Source organism: Mustelus asterias, chromosome 19, assembly GCF_964213995.1.
Source record: "Mustelus asterias chromosome 19, sMusAst1.hap1.1, whole genome shotgun sequence".
In the NCBI taxonomy this organism is placed as follows: Eukaryota; Metazoa; Chordata; class Chondrichthyes; order Carcharhiniformes; family Triakidae; genus Mustelus; species Mustelus asterias.
In genome coordinates, this window is record NC_135819.1 from 8,321,534 (window position 1) to 8,338,855 (window position 17,322).

The 17,322-nt window shown below is 46.7% G+C and overlaps 2 protein-coding genes across 2 annotated transcripts in view; one reads left to right on the forward strand and one right to left on the reverse strand.

The window, feature by feature from the left end:
- The window catches only part of LOC144507626 (angiopoietin-related protein 2-like), a 9,818-nt gene extending 7,476 nt beyond the window's left edge, over nucleotides 1–2,342 (reverse strand). Inside the window, exon 1 of the mRNA XM_078234781.1 lies at nucleotides 2,265–2,342. Within this exon, the coding sequence (XP_078090907.1) occupies nucleotides 2,265–2,342 (78 nt within the window). The remainder of the gene's footprint in view (nucleotides 1–2,264) is intronic.
- On the forward strand, nucleotides 1,248–16,643 carry eif3g (eukaryotic translation initiation factor 3, subunit G). Its single transcript, XM_078234987.1, has 9 exons — nucleotides 1,248–2,454; nucleotides 8,669–8,757; nucleotides 9,970–10,029; nucleotides 11,404–11,508; nucleotides 14,231–14,417; nucleotides 15,514–15,621; nucleotides 15,930–16,066; nucleotides 16,159–16,265; nucleotides 16,547–16,643. The coding sequence occupies exons 4-9, from the start codon at nucleotides 11,485–11,487 to the stop codon at nucleotides 16,560–16,562; spliced, it is 579 nt and encodes a 192-aa protein (XP_078091113.1). The 5' UTR covers nucleotides 1,248–2,454; nucleotides 8,669–8,757; nucleotides 9,970–10,029; nucleotides 11,404–11,484; the 3' UTR covers nucleotides 16,563–16,643.
- Nucleotides 16,644–17,322: the final 679 nt, after the last annotated feature.

The following is a 17,322-nucleotide window of genomic DNA, read 5'->3' on the forward strand; positions in this document are numbered from 1 at the left end:
ACTGAAAGTCTGCAAATTCCCTGGATTTGATGGTCTACAGAGTGTTGAAGGACGTGGCTGTAGAGATAGTGGAAGTGTTGGTGATCATCTTCCAAAATTCTGTGGATTCTTGAATGGATCTTTCAGTTTGGAAGGTGGCAAATGCAGCCTTCACTCTTTAAGAAAAGGGGAGAGAGAGAGAAAACAGGGAACTACAAACCTGTTAGTCTGACAGTTGGGAAAACGCTAGCACCATAGTTCCTGATAGAAGTCTACAAGATTATGAGGGGCATGGACAGAGTGGATAGTCAGAAGCTTTTTCCCAGGGTGGAAGAGTCAATTACTAGGGGGCATAGGTTTAAGGTGCGAGGGGCAAGGTTTAAAGGAGATGTACGAGGCAGATTTTTTACACAGAGTAGTGGGTGCCTGGAACTCATTGCCGGGGGAGGTAGTGGAAATGGATACGGTAGTGACTTTTAAGGGGCGTCTTGACAAGTACATGAATAGGATGGGAATAGAGGGATATGGTCCCTGGAAGGGGAGGGGGTTTTAGTTAAGTTGGGCAGCATGGTCAGTGCAGGCTTGGAGGGCCGAAGGGCCTGTTCCTATGCTGTAATGTTCTTTGTTCATAGGTGGATTGCCCCTTAGTGTCCATAGATGTGCAGGTTAGGTGGATTGGTCATGTTAAATTGTCCCTTAGTGTTTGAAGATGTGCAGGTAAGATACTCTTGGAGAGTCAGTGCAGATTTGATGAACTGAATTACTTTCTTCTGCATCGTAGGGGTTCTGTAACTGAACCCTTAGAAGATAATGATACGATGGGGCAGAGTCCGCATGGATTTATGAAAGGGAAACATGTTTAACAAACTTGTTGTTTGAGGATAAATGGCAGAATGGGGAACCAATTGATTCGGTTAGTGGATTTTCAGAAGGTTTGTGATAAACGCACATGACGTTAGTAAACAAAATGAGAGGATATGGATTGAGGGGTAATGTGGGAAAACGCTAGCACCATAGTTCCTGATGTGGGTTGAAGATTGGTTAACAGACAGAAAAGGGAGTGGGAATAAACAGGTCATGCTCAGGATGGCAGGCTGTTACTGGTGGGGTATCACAAGAATCAGTACTCGGGTCCCAGCTATTCACAGGTTTGCTGATGACTCAAAACTGGGTGGGAATGTGAGTTGTGAGGAGGATACAAAGAGGCTTCAAGGAGTTTTAGACAGGCTGAGTGAGTGGGCAAGAACACGGCGGGGAGGATATAATGTGGAAAAAGGTGAGGTTAGTCACTTTGGTAGGAAGTGCAGAGAATGGGGAGAGATTGGGAAGTGTTGATGGCCGATGGGACCTGGGTGACCTTGTTCATGAGTCACTGAAAGCTATCACGCAGATGCAGCAAACCCTCAGGGAGATGAATGGTATGTTCGCCTTTATTGCAAAGGGATTTGAGTCGAGGAGTAAGGAAGTCTTGCTGCAGTGGTATAGAGCCTTGGTGGGACCATATCTATGTGCAGTTTTGGTCTCCTTACCTAAGGAAGGATGTACTGGTCACAGAGGGAGTGACGCAGAGGTTCTCCAGGCTGACTCCTGGGATAGTGCGATTGTCCCATGAGGAGAGATTGAGGAGACTATACTCTCTAGAGTTTAGAAGAATGAGAGGTGATATTGAAACGTACAAAATTCTCATAGGGCTGGATGGGGTAGATGAAGGAAGGATGTTTCCCCTGGCTGGGGTGTTTAGAACCAGGAGACACTGTCTCAGGATAAGGGGTCAGCCATTTCAGACTGGAATGAGGAGGAATTTCTTCACTGAGGGTGTTGAACCTTTGGGATTTTCTACCCCAGAGGGCTGTGGAGACTCACTCACTGAGCACATTCAAGACAGGGATTGATATATTTCTAAATACTGTGGTAACTCCATCGAGGGATTGGGATAGTGCAGGAAAATAGCACAGAGGGCGAAGAATAGCCATGATCTCGTTCAGTGGTGGAGCAGACTCGAATGGCCTCCTCCTATATCCCATGTCCCTTCATCCTCAGAATCAGTGCAGTGAATCAGTGTTGACTGTCCCTAAGGAAAGTCTATCCTTGGACCAAAACTATACACTGGAGTCTAGATGTGGTCTCACCAAGGCCCTATTCCAGCAGACTGCTCAGGAGTCTGGAGCCTTTGAATGATTCTGATCCACTATGACTCTCACTCAAATCTGTTTTACCCGATTAGTTTCCCCTGTCTACTGAATAACTTTGCCTAGAGAACTGTAGGATTTCAAGGGGTTAACTACGCTTGGTAAGGATTCCTCTTGCTTTAGCCCAATTGCTGCTTTGCCTCCAGTGTGGTGCTCAGGGGGCCCAGTCCCCATTGCTGTTCGTCGTTCTGCTGTTATCTAGTAGAATGTTTTAACCCATTTGCCATTCCAGATAAAAGTATTGAAAATACATTTGAAAGAGATGTGGATGGATCAAAGCAGAGAGGTAGGCGGCAGTGCTAAATAGTAGTTAGTTAAAATAGTTACATTTAGTGGTGCTGATTAGAGCTTTTCTGCCTTCACACTGCTGCACACACAATCTCCCTATTGTCCAAAGCTTCTTGGAAAGATGGCTCTAACTGGACAGTGCTTGACTCTGCCAGGCTCGAGTAGCCGGAGTGACCATTGAACCGAGTTGCCGGTCATTTAGCAGATTGAACTGGTTTGAAGTACTCCACCCAATGCAGATGGGAGGCCCCTTGAGATTTACATCAAACCCCTTCCCACGGGATCTTTCTGACCACCTGGGCGAGCCAGCCTGAGCTCAATGGATAGCAGTCACCTGCCCCAGTCCGGAAGTCATGGGTTCAAGTCCAGTTGGGAGTAAATAATCCCAATGCAATATGTCTAACTGAAGTCCATTCGGCCCACTCATGGCTGCTATTCCAAAGAAGAACAGGGGAGTTTTCATAGGTGTCTTTGCCAAAACCCGTCCCTCATCCAACATCACTTAAACAGATTAGACCATAAGATGTAGGTGCAGAAATAGGCCATTCAGCCCATCGAGTCTGCTACACCAGCCCATCGAGAGTGCTGCACCATTCAGAGAGATCATGACTGATCTGATGTGATAATTCTCAACTCCACCTTCCTGCCTTATCGCCATGACCCTCGATTCCCTTACTGATTATAATCTGTCTATCTCAGCCTTGAACATATTTAATGACCCAGCCTCCTCAGCCCTGTGCGGTAAAGAATTCCACACATTCACTCCGAGGGAAGAAATTCCTCCTCATCTCTGTCTGATCTGAGCGGCCCCTCACTCTGTAATGATGTCCTCTGGTCCTCGACTCTCCCACAACCTCACAGCATCGACCCTATCAAGCCTCCCCTGAGAATCCGATACGTCTCAATCAGGTCGCCTCCAATGAGCACAGGCCCAACCTACTCAACCTCGCCCCATAAGAAAATCCCTTGTACCCTGGATCTCTGGAATGCCAGTATAACTTGCCTTGGATATGGGGATTGAAACTGTTCACAGTATTCCAGATGTGGTCTAACTAGTGCCTTGTACAGTTTTAGCAAGGCTTCCCTATTTTTATATTCCATTTCCTTTGAAATAAAGGCCAGCATTTCATTTGCCTTCCCTATTACTACAGGCTAAACTTGCATGCTACGTTTTTGTGATTTATGCACAAGGACCCCAAATCCCTCCGAGCTGCAGCTTTCTGCAGTATTTCTCCATTTAGATAATATTCAGCTTCTTTATTCTTCCTATCAAAGTGCATAACTTCACATTTTCCTACATTATATTCCATCTGCCAAGTTTTTGCCCACTCACCTGTCTATGTCCCTCTGTAGTTGCTGAATCATCCTTACCAGTTGCCTTCCCACCTATCTTTATGTGGTCTACAAACTTGGCAATAATACATTCACTCTCCTCATCCAAGTCATAAATATATATTGTAATTAAATGTGGCCCCAGCACTGACCCCCACTGTAACTCCACTAGTTACAGGTTACCATCCTGAAAATGCTCCTCTTATCCCAACTTTCTCTCTCTTATCAGTTAGTCCATGCTAATGCACTACCCCCAACACCATGGGTTCGTATCTTATGAAGTAACCTTTTGTGCGGTACCTTAGCAAATGCTTTTTGGAAATCCAGGTATATTACATCTATTGGTTCCCCTTTATCTATCCTGCTTTGTGACCACCTCAGAAAGTCTCTAACAAATTTATCTGTCATGATTTACTCGTCACGAAGCCATGTTGACTTTCATAGAATCACAGAATCCCCACAGTGCAGAAGGAGGCCATTCGTCCCATCAAGTCTGTACTGATGACAATCCCACCCAGGCCCTATCCTTGTAACCTCACGTATTTACCCTGTTAACCCCCTGACACTAAGGGGTAATTTAGCACGGCCAATCAACCTAACTCACACATCGTTAGACTCCGCACAGTGACCCAAGCCTGGAATTGAACCCAGGTCCCTGACGCTGTGAGGCAGCAGTGCTAACCACCGTGTTGCCCAAACTTTGCTTGATTATAATCTGTATTTCTAAGTGTTCTGCTGTTACATCTTTTATAATGGACCGTAACAGTTTCCCAATGACAGATGTTAAGCTAACTGTGTATAGTTATCTGTTCTTTGTCTCCCTCCCTTTTTGAATAAGGGTGTTACCTTGGCAGTTTTCCAATCATAGAATCATACAGCACAGAAGAGGCCATTCGGCCCATCGAGTCTGCACGGACACCTGAACTCCCACCTAATACCATCTCCCAGCACTTGTCCCGTAGCTCTGAATGTTGTAATGTGCCAAGTGCTCATCCAGATACTTTTTAAAGGATGTGAGGCAACCCGCCTCTACCACCCTCCCAGGCAGTGAATTCCAGACTGTCGCCACCCTCTGGGTAAAAAAGTTTTTCCTCACATCCCCCCTAAACCTCCTGCCCCTTACCCTGAACCTCGGAACTGACCCTTCAACGAAGGGGAACAGCTGCTTCTTATCTACTCTGTCCATGTCTCTTAATTTTGTACACCTCTGTATCCTCTGAAACTTTTCCGGAACTTAAGTATTCTTAAGATTATTACCAGTGCGTCCACTATCTCTGTAGCTGCTTCCTTTAATATCCTAGGATGCAACCCATCAGGTCCAGGGGACTTATCAGACTTAAGTTCCATTAGTTTCCCAGTACTTTTTCCCTAGTAATAGTTATTTGACCCCCTTGCCCTTGATTATTTAGTACTTTTGCGATGTTATTAGCGTCTTCTACTAGACTGACACAAAATATTTATTTAACAGTCCAAAGATGTGCGGGTTAGGTTGATTGGCCAGGTTAAAAATTGCCCCTGAGATGCGTAGGTTAGAGGGATTAGCGGGTAAAATATGTGGGGGTAGGGCCTGGGTGGGATTGTGGTCGGTGCAGACTCGATGGCCGAATGGCCTCCTTCTGCACTGTAGGGTTTCTATGATTTCTATGAACTCCTCTGCCATTTCCTGGTTTCCCATTATTATTTCCCCAATTTCTTTCTCTAAGGGGACAATGTGCATTTTGGTCTCTTGCTTCCTCTTTAGTGTATAGTTTATTTATTAGTGTCACAAATAGGCTTACATTAATAAATGTTAACACTGCAATGAAGTTACTGTGAAAATCCCCTAGTCGCCGCACTCCGGTGCCTGTTCGGGTACACTAAGGGGCAATTTAGCATGGCCAGTGCTCCTAACCAGCACGTCTTTTGGAGTGTGGGAGGAAACCCACGCAGACACGGGGAGAACATGCAGTCTCCACACAGACAGTGTCCCAAGCTGGGAATCGAACCCAGGTCCCTGGCGCTGTGAGGCAGCAGTGCTAACCACTGTCCCACCGTGCTGCCCCTATATATTTAAAGAAGCTCTTGCTGTCTGTGATTATCTGGTCATTATCACATTGCCGTGGCTGCACTTCCCAAATTTGATTGGCTGTAAGAGGCTGTGGAACATTCGGAGCTGGTGAAAGGTACTGGAGAAATTAGCCTGTCAGAGACCATGGACAAGAATTGACCTGATTAACCTTCATGATCAGAGGATGGAAGTGCTTGCATTTATATAGCAACTTTCACAGCCCCACGTCTCGAAATATTGTAACGTAACCAATCTGTGTACAGCAAGAGCCCACAGCAGCAATGGGATTAATGGCTGGATAATGAGAGCAATGTCCCTCGGTTCATATTTTCAGTTTTACTGAAGTTTTTCAAGCAATGGGGAAATTCATTCCAGCTCTGTGTCTTCACTGTGTGGAGATAGTCTCAGTTGGAAAGGCTGCAACATGACAGCTCACTGCTTTACCTAGAGGAACATTTATTACAGCCACACACGCCCTTTTTAGGCTCCGGGGTTATAGTGAGAGTATTCTTTTCCCAGCTTGGTCAGAGGAGCTGCATCTGCACTTGGGTCAAAAGCTGAGACAGGATGTTGAGAGAGTGCTGGCAATAGGAATAGTTTCAGATTCAGGGTTATGGGAAGGGAGCAGAGCAGCATGGAGAGAGCAGGGCACTGGGATTCGTTTAGGGATTGACACAGGACTGTGGGGAGAGCAGGACAGTGGGATTTGTTTAGGGATTGATACTGGGCTATGGGGAGGGACTGGGATTAGTTTAGGGATTGATACAGGGCTATGGGGAGAGAGTGGGGCAGTGGGATTAGTTTGGGGATTGATACAGGAATATGGGGAGAGAGTGGGGCAGTGGGATTAGTTTGGGGATTGATACAGGAATATGAGGAGAGAGTGGGGCAGTGGGATTAGTTTGGGATTGATACAGGGCTATGGGGAGAGAGTGGGGCAGTGGGATTAGTTTAGGGATTGATACTGGGCTATGGGGAGAGAGTGGGGCAGTGGGATTAGTTTGGGGATAGATACTGGACAATGGGGAGAGAGCAGGGCACTGGGATTAATTTGGGGATTGATACAGGAATATGGGGAGAGTGGGGTAGTGGGATTAGTTTGGGGATAGATACTGGACAATGGGGAGAGAACGGGGCAGTGGGATTAGTTTGGGGATTGATACAGGAATATGGGGAGAGAGTGGGGCAGTGGGATTAGTTTGGGATTGATACAGGGCTATGGGGAGAGAGTGGGGCAGTGGGATTAATTTGGGATTGATACAGGGCTATGGGGAGAGAGTGGGGCAGTGGGATTAGTTTAGGGATTGATACTGGGCTATGGGGAGAGAGTGGGGCAGTGGGATTAGTTTGGTGATAGATACTGGACAATGGGGAGAGAGCGGGGCAGTGGGATTAATTGAGGGATTGATACAGGAATATGGGGAGAGAGTGGGGCAGTGGGATTAGTTTGGGATTGATACAGGGCTTTGGGGAGAGAGTGGGGCAGTGGGATTAGTTTGGGATTGATACAGGGCTATGGGGAGAGAGTGGGGCAGTGGGATTAGTTTGGGATTGATACAGGGCTATGGGGAGAGAGTGGGGCAGTGGGATTAGTTTGGGGATTGATACAGGGCTATGGGGAGAGTGGGGCAGTGAGATTAGTTTGCGATTGATACAGGGCTATGGGGAGAGAGCGGGGCAGTGGGATTAGTTTGAGGGTTGATACAGTGCTATGGGGAGAGTGGGGCAGTGGGATTAGTTTGAGGATTGATACAGGGCTATGGGGAAAGAGCGGGGCAACGGGATTAGTTTGAGGATAGATACAGTGCTATAGGTAGAGCGGGGCAGTGGGATTAGTTTGGGGATAGATACTGGGCTATGGGATTAGTTTGGGATTGATACAGGGCTATGGGGAGAGAGCGGGGCTGTGGGATTAGTTTGGGATTGATACAGGGCTATGGGGAGAGAGCGGGGCAGTGGGATTAGTTTGGGGATTGATACAGGGCTATGGGGAGAGAGCGGGGCAGTGGGATTAGTTTGGGGATTGATACAGGGCTATGGGGAGAGAGCGGGGCAGTGGGATTAGTTTGGATTTGATACAGGGCTATGGGGAGAGAGCGGGGCAGCGGGATTAGTTTGGGGATTGATACAGGGCTATGGGGAGAGAGCGGGACAGTGGGATTAGTTTGGGGATAGATACTGGGCAGTGGGGAGAGCAAGGCAGTGGGATTAGTTTGGGATTGATACAGGGCTATGGGGAGAGAGCGGGGCAGTGGGATTAGTTTGGGATTGATACAGGGCTATGGGGAGAGAGCGGGGCAGCGGGATTAGTTTGGGGATTGATACAGGGCGATGGGGAGAGAGTGGGCAGTGGGATTAGTTTGGGGATAGATACTGGGCAGTGGGGAGAGCAAGGCAGTGGGATTAGTTTGGGATTGATACAGGGCTATGGGGAGAGAGTGGGGCAGTGGGATTAGTTTGGGATTGATACAGGGCTCTGGGGAGAGAGTGGGCAGTGGGATTAGTTTGGGGATTGATACAGGACTATGGGGAGAGAGCGGGGCAGTGGGATTAGTTTGGGATTGATACAGGGCTATGGGGAGAGAGCGGGCAGTGGGATTAGTTTGGGATTGGTACAGGGCTATGGGGAGAGCGAGCAGGGCTGTGGGGTGATTTAAATTGCTCTGCAAACGACCTTGTGATCTGACGTTGGGGGAGTGTCTGAGGATTGTATGAACTTGCGCTGATGATGTGAGGGGAGATTTCAAGACCTGTTAGTGTGCTAAACTTCACAAACCCGTTACAATGAGGAATCAACATGCCTTCATTAACTTTAACTTTTGGTGATCTCTAGGCCCCCTTCCTTCACCTAAGGAACTGATCAAAGGGAATATTAAAACTATCATCGAGTACAAGATCGACGAGGATGGGAAGAAGTTAAAGGTAAGGATTTATTTTCAGCATTTGGGAAGCTGGCATTGACAAGGAAATGAAAAGCCAGGTGTTGTAGCACAGTTTAAATTCAGAAAGATTCTGTGTAGATTCGGGGTAAATCCTGTTCGGAACAGCAGACTCTGTGTAGATTCGGGGTAAATCCTGTTCGGAACAGCAGACTCTGTGTAGATTCGGGGTAAATCCTCACTCTCAGGCTGCCCTTTGCTGCAGTGTAACTGGGAAACTAGCAGAAATCCATCTGCTGAAACATTTCAGTTTGTTTCCGTGAAGTGTAGAACTGGAAAATGCACAGACTGTGGCAAACACCCAACTTTGCAATGAGTGAGTTGTTTAATTTTGAGCGGTTCCAATCTCCGCAGTATTTTGCAGTTAGTCAGTGCTTTTGTTACTGGGCTAATATTTCGGAAAATAAGAGCAGATTTCAGCGTGACAGTCTGAGAATTTTAATCCTTTTTGTTATGAATTTGAATTGTCCAAAGATGTGCGGGTTCGGTTGATTGGCCATGCCAAAATTGCCCCTTAGTGTCCTGAGATGCGTAGGTTAGAGGGATTAGTGGGTAAAATATGTAGGGTTATGGGGGCAGGGCCTGGGTGGGATTGTGGTCGGTGCAGACTCGATGGGCCGAATGGCCTCTTTCTGTACTGTAGGGTTTCTATGATTTCTATGAAAGTTAAAAAGCTGGTGACAATGAAACCTTTTAGTACCCTGTTACAAACAGCAGATCCTGTCGATTCAAGATCCAATCCTTGTAAAAATAAACCCCCTTCACGTGTGTTTTTGGGAAGATGGCTTCTTGTACTTATCTGGGCTTTTATCTATCTGGCACAAGAGGAGGCCATTCAGCCCATTGAGGCCATGTTGGCTCTCTGTAGAGCAATGCAGTCGGTCCCATCCCCTCTCTAGCCCTGTAACCCTGAAAATTTATTTTTCTCAAGTTCCCATCCATTTCCCTTTTAAAATAGTTGTTTATCTCCCCTTCCCCCACCACCGTTCCAGAGCAGTAACTCTCGCTGAGAGTTATTTGTTACCCATAAATCTTTAAATCTGTTCACTGGTTCCCGACCCACGTTAATCGCCGCCACCTTCTTGGGAAATGTTGGCCTTGCCGGGGCTGGTGGCAGCTGAGAGGCAGCAGTAGTAGGCTTGTGTCTGATGTTATTTATGTAACTGTCTGAAAAGTGTTGAAACTTTATTTTCAGATTATCCGCACATTCAGAATCGAAACGAGGAAAGCTTCAAAAGCTGTGGCCAGGCGAAAAGTGAGTCTCTATCGACACCTCCTCATCAAACAGTGACTTCTCAGAGCTTGCGTTTGTGGACATTGTTGTCAAAAAGATTTAATGTTTACTTGGTACGACATGTGAAGCTATTTATTCCGTGTGTCATAGAATCCCAACAGTACAGAAGGCGGCCATTCGGCCCATTGAGTCTGCACCAACCACAATCCCACCCAGGCCCTATCCCCTACTAATTGACCTCGCTAATCCGCTTGACGCAAGGAGCAATTTAGCATGGCCAATCCACCTTACCTGCACATCTTTGGAGTGTGGAAGGAAACCAGAGCACCCGGAGGAAACCCATGCAGACACGGGGAGAATGTGCAAACTCCACACAGACAGACCGTGACCCGAGGCCGGAATTGAACCTGGGGCCCTGGCGCTGTGAGGCAGCAGTGCTAACTGCTGTGCCACTATGCTGCCCTTGTACACTTGGATTTGGGTGGATATCATTTACCAATGGAGAATGGTTCTCAAACTAACGTCAAGCATTTACCAATGACACAGATGTTGAGTGGAGTCCCCTTGGTCTTTGCTGTGCCAGTTTCCAAGCTCGCTGGTGACACCACCTGTGGGGTTTCAAACCAGAGCAACCCAATTACATTGGACCCTGGGGCAACTGGGGAGCTGATTAGTGATAAATAACATTTGATGTGGAGAAAGGGAACAGTAGAGGGGTGAGATCTGGGGCTATTGTTGGAGGGAGTGCTCACTGAAACCAGTATCTGTGTGCTTGACAACAATAAAGGAATCCCAACAAAAGGGATAGAATGTATTCGGAGTGCAGTCTACAGTTCAGGTCCTTTTCATAGAATCCCCACAGTGCAGAAGGAAGCCATTCGGCCCATCGAGCCTGCACCAACAACAATCCCACCCAGGCCCTATCCCTGTAACCCCATATATTTACCCCATTAATCACCCTGACATTAGGGGCAATTCAGCACGGCCATTCCCCCTAAGCTACACATCTTTGGGAGGAAACCGGTTCACCCAGAGAAAACCCACGCAGACACGGGGAGAACGTGCAGACTCTGCACAGACAGTGATCTGAGGCTGGAATCGAACCCGGATTACTGGCGCTGTGAGGCAGCAGTGCTAACCACTGTGCCACCCTTTTACTCACTAAGGATGTACAGGCAGTCCTGAAAGGAGCTGTGTATTGAGAGAAACCTGGGTTGGTGAAGATGCAAAAGCTCAGGTAAATATAACAGGAGGAAACAAATCAAACCCGGATATGTTTGTGATGCCTTGCGAAGGAAAGACTTGTGTTTATTTTGAGCCTTTCACGACATTGGTGTCCCAAAGTGCTTTACCCCCCCCCCCCCAACTAATTGACGGATTATCCTCTGCTTTCAGAACTGGAAAAAATTTGGAACCTCAGAGTATGATTCACCAGGTCCTAATGTTGCCACGACAACGGTCAGTGATGATGTGTACATGACCTTCATCACCAGCAAAGAGGTGAGTCACAAAACATAGTTCATAGAAATCATAGAAACCCTACAGTGCAGAAGGAGGCCTTCGGCCCATCGAGTCTGCACCGACCACAATCCCACCCAGGCCCTACCCCCACATATCTTACCCGCTAATCCCTCTAACCTACACATCCCAGGACTCTAAGGGGCAATTTTTTAACCTGGCCAATCAACCTAACCCGCACATCTTTGGACTGTGGGAGGAAACCGGAGCACCCGGAGGAAACCCACGCAGACACGAGGAGAATGTGCAAACTCCACACACACAGTGACCCGAGCCGGGAATCGAACCCGGGACCCTGGAGCTGTGAAGCAGCAATGCTAACCACTGTGCTACCGTGCCGCCCACTAACACTACCCACTCGTCAGAGTTTCAGGCTGTTTGACTTGTGTTAGGGACCAGATCAGTAACCCCAGGGTATGTTATAAAGCCAGACTGGACCCCAACAGCTATTCTTGCATTCGTGTGAGGACAGAATGTTTCACTCCAGGTGCGATTCTACTGACAAACTGGGAAGCTTTTATCAAAACAAACTTTATTTAACAACACAGTTTAACCATAACAAATGAATTAGCTTAACATTTAACAATTGAACAATACTTAAACATGACAAGATACAATTCTTAACTGCTAACCTATCCCCATGAGTTCCAATTTGAGCAATATTCCTCTTACAGACTTAAAATCCCTCTTCAAAATCAGTTAGCAAACATCATAGGGCCAACATGCTTAAACTTGTTAACAGACCTAGAGCTTTTTGAACACCTCTGGAGGGAGGGAGACTCCTGTCTTCTGACAGCCCCAAACAGCAGCCTCTAGAGAGAGAGAGAAACAGAAAGACACCTCTTGCTTCTTTCAGAATCAGGCAGTAACTGACTTTTAAAATGAAAGAGAAACTCTATTTTTCCTGGAAACTTAGCTCCTCACATTAGCACACGACTCTGTCTCGTCAGTCAATCTAATCAAAACCTTATTGTGAAATCCCACAGGAAACCTAAGTAAGCACAAATGCATTGACTCTGTTTAGACAAACACTCCATTAGCTAAACTCAGTCATTTTCCTGCATTCTCAACATTTGAGCTGCCTCCTGCCCAGACAAATTAGCACCGTGTAAAACAGAGCTGAATTTCAAGCATACCCCTTAAAAGAAACATCATCAAAATATATTTCTTAAAGGCACAGTATCATCGCACTTCCTTAATCTGGAATGGTACAATATGGGGAGATTATTTGGCCCATCGTGTTAATGCTGGCTTTTTAAAAGAACCACCTGATTATTTCTACTCTGTGGCCCTGCAAGATTTCTTTAAGCATTACTTCAGTTCCCTTTTAACGATTACTGCTGAATCTGCCTCCTCTCGCACTGGAGACCTTGACCGCACACTGTAATAATATCTTCCTGTTCTTTTGCCAGTTACCTGCATCCTCTGATTATCGACCCTCCTCTCAATGGAATCTTGTATCTGCTTATTTACTCTTGCAAAACCTTTGCTGATTTGGAACACTCTGATTCTGTCTCACTTTAACCTTGTCTGCCTCTTCCGATTAGATCAAATCCAACTTCTGCAGCTCCTTCACAAATCTGAATCCCTCATCTCTGCTACCCCCACCCTCCCCCCCCACACCCCACACACACACACCAAACACCGCGATGTCCTTCCTAAAGTCTGGTGCCTAGAATTGGACACAATTCAGCTCAGGCCTAATTTAGAACCAATAATGGTTTGCTGTAGCTTCCTTGCTTTTGGACTCTGTTTCTCGATAATGGACCTACGTGAATCTCATTGTTAATCAGTAACAGTGCACTGACGGCAGCTAAACCGAGCCACGCTGGGGATAAACTGAGGCAGCTGATGGTCAGTGCATTGGGTTCTTTAACACCCACAAGGGCGCTCGGTTTAATGCTTCACCTGCAGGTCTGCACCGTCAACCATCCTAAATGTCCCACTCCAGGATCTTGTGGAAGCTGCCCAGAAACAAGACAGTTTCATAGTGTGTGTGTGTGTGTGGTAGGTTTGTGTGTGTCTGTGTGAGAGATGTCCTCTTCAGCATGGTTGGGCCCTGGAACTCCCTCCCTAACAACATGGTGGCTGTACCTACACCATGTGGGTTGCAGCAGTTCAAGAGTTCAGCTCACTACCACCCCGTCTAGGGATGGGCAATAAAAGCTGACCCTGCCTTCCAGGGTCAATAGAATCCTACAGTGCAGAAGGAGGCCATTCGGCCCATCGAGTCTGCACTGACCGCAGTCCCATCCAGGGCCTATTCCCATAACCCCTGACACTGAGGGTCAATTTAGCATAACCAGTCCACCTAACCTGCACATCTTTGGACTGTGGGAGAAAACTGGAGCACCCGGAGGAAACCCACGCAGACACGGGGAGAATGTACAAACTCCACACAGACAGCGACCCGAGCCTGGGTTACTTGACGCTGTGAGGCAGCAGTGCTAATCACTGTGCCACCGTGCTGCTTGCGGAAGTCATCCTCCAGTGAATCAGCTGCTGTTTCTCAGTCAGTCAGAATATTGGGAGGTTTGGATGGTAGGAACCGGGTGTAAAAGCTGTGGGTCAAATACGCACAATAGGATGGTTGACCAGGCTTGAGGGGCCAGTTCTGTTACTATAGAGGTTAATGTGTGTAATATCTGGGGGTATATTTCAGAGTGTTCGCAGCTAAACACTCTCTTTTTAAACTTTTTAATAGGATTTGAATAATACAGAAGAGGATGACCCCATGAGCAAACTGAAAGGCCAGAAGATTGTGTCCTGTCGAATCTGTAAAGGGGATCACTGGACAACTCGCTGTCCGTACAAGGACACCCTGGGACCCATGCAGAAGGAGCTGGCTGAGCAACTGGGACTCAGCACGGCTGAGAAAGAAAAGGGTTCAGGTACGTCCAGACCTCCAGGGCGCAGTGTATGTCAAACACTCTCCTCTCTGTAACGGCACTTTGGTTATATTCGAGTTTGTGTTGTTTTGTTGCCACATTAACTGGTCGCTCTTCGTTTCCGAGCCTGGAATGTGTTGAGGCTTCTGATCAGGGGAGAAGGGTGATCAGCAGTGGAAACCCTGGTTTATTTCCCCCACCCACAGGATCCGAGGCTGTTTTCTGTGAAAATTGGATAAAGTTGAGAGTGCTGCGACCCAAACGTGGATCAGCCTTGCTGATACAGAGCTGAACTCATTCTTTAGGGAACATGGTTCCGAGTCAAAGCTTCTCCAGTTAGTGGTTTAGAACCAGATGCACATGCGGGTTTGATCATGGTCAGTAGCAGTGAGTTAGCCCAGTGCCGCTGTGAAGCCCGCTGAATATCAGAGAGAGACGCCCCTAGAAACATTTTCTAGATTGCTATTGGCTACCGGAAGCTGCCATCACTGTGCCCCTTCAGTTGAATTCTTTGTATATTAGATTTTTATTCATTGATATTTTAAGATTTATTTTACAAAAAGCTTGTGGAGGGAAGGATTGAGACACAAGCAGTGGCAAAGTGGTATTGTCACTGGACTAGTAACACAGAGACCCCGGGATAATGCTCTGGGGACGTGGGTTCGAATCCCGCCCTGGCAGGGGGTGAAATTTGAATTCAATGAAAATCTGGAATTAAGAATCTACCGATGACCATGAAACCATTGTCGATTGTCGGAAGAAACCCACCCGGTTCACTAATGTCCTTTAGGGAAAGAAATCTGCCGTCCTTACCCGGTCTGGCCTACATGTGACTCCAGACCCACAGCATCCCTCGGGGATGGGCATTAAATACTGGCCCAGCCAGCGATGCCCGCATCCCTTGAACAAGTTGAAAAAAAGACAGCCATTACGGCAAGGAAAGTAAACTCTGTCTTCCACAGATGCTGCTGAGTTTTTCCCTGAATTCTTGTATTAAGAAGAAAACTAACCGTCCACCTGCGGGTGCCTGTGTTACTGAACCCATTCCTGAGAGAGGATGGAGTTTGGGTTTTTCTAAAGTTTAATTATTTGCCCCCAGAACCTGAACCAGTACAACCAGCTCAGAGCAAGACCGGGAAGTACGTGCCCCCCAGCCTCCGGGATGGAGCTAACCGGCGGGGAGAGTCAATGCAGACAAATCGCAGAGGTAAGGGCCAGGATTGAATACTTCATACATCTTTCAGTAAGCACAGCTTTGGACCTCGAAGGAGGAAATGGAAAATTCCTTGGGTGAGAATTTTGTGATTCCAGGTGGTGTCTTGACTAATGTTGTCCGCACTCCTGTCAGTTGTAATTAATTGGGGGGGGCCTTTATTTTTCAGTCTGACCCCCGGAAGGGTAGGGGGCTTTAGTTCAGTCGGGCAGCGTGGTCGGTGCAGGCTTGGAGGGCCTGTTCCTGTGCTGTAATTTTCTGTTGATGCTGTTGTGTTTTCTGTCCCCCCTTTTTTCCCTCAGCGGATGACAATGCCACAATTCGTGTCACTAATCTCTCAGAGGACACACGAGAGACTGACCTGCAGGAACTGTTCCGGCCTTTTGGTTCCATTTCTAGAATCTACTTGGCTAAGGACAAGAACACTGGCCAGTCCAAGGTAAGACTGTTGAATGTCTGGATTTGAGATAAGTATTACTCTGCTGTCCGTTTCAGGTCAGCTTTATATTTAGTTTCTTGTTTTGTTTACAGGGTTTTGCCTTTATTAGCTTCCATCGTCGTGAGGATGCTGCCAGAGCTATTGCTGGGGTTTCAGGCTTTGGTTATGACCACTTAATCCTCAATGTGGAATGGGCTAAGTAAGTGTTTAAATCTTTAGTCTAGTCTGTGTGTCTTTGACTGTAAAGTTCTTGATACCAGAGCATGAGATTTATAAACATGTCTCATGGAATGTTCTTTTTGGTCTAATTGTTTTAAACATCATTTATTTCAAGTGTGTGAAATGTTGATTTTGGTAATTTAGTTCTATTTTCATCTTATTGCACTGACATCCAGCTGTGGAGATATTTCTAATTTAATCCACTCAAAATCCGTGACATTTGAAGCTGTGTGTGATACAAAGTTTACTTTTATCTTTCAGACCTTCAACCACCTGAGAAGGTACCGAGGATCTGAACTAGAGACCACCTGCTATTTCAAGTTGATTTGTTGTCACTAAATAAAGTTTCTGGACCAGCTATTTCTGTCTGAAGTCTGATTTTTGTTTCTGGGATTTGTGTCATCTGCAGAGCCAGCATTTTTGTTGCCCTTGAAGGTGCTGACAAGAACTCAACTTTTAAGCAGTGCATGGGCTGCAGTAGTTAACTTATTAGTCAAGAGTAGCCTCACAACGCTGCAATAAAGTTACTGTGAAAATCCCCTAGTCACCACGGCCAATGCACCTAACGAGCAGGTATTTGACTGTGGGAGGAAAGCCACGCAGACAGGGGGAGAATGTGCAAACTCCAGTAACCGATCCCTGACACTGAGGGGAGGTGGGGGTACCAGGATTTCAAAACAGCTCTGACAGATTGTAGACCAGTGGTCTTTGTTCAAGTAACTACTTCCCATAACTTCAAAGTGTTCTATTGAAAACGGCTCAAACTTCTCTTGCTTTGTATTTCCTTACCTCTGGCAGCATCTTGTGAATCTACTTTAACCCTGTCTCACTCACTTTCTTTAGTGAAGACCAAAATGTGCTTTATTCCCACTGATTTATATAGATCCACCACTAAATCTCTACATTTTAATACCTCAATGTCTTGTGAACCACCAGGACATAAGGCAGGAGGAGGCCATTTGGATCAAATTCAATATTCTGATTCCCCCACATCCCTTTAGGCCCGAGAACTATATCTAATTTCTTCTGGAAATCAG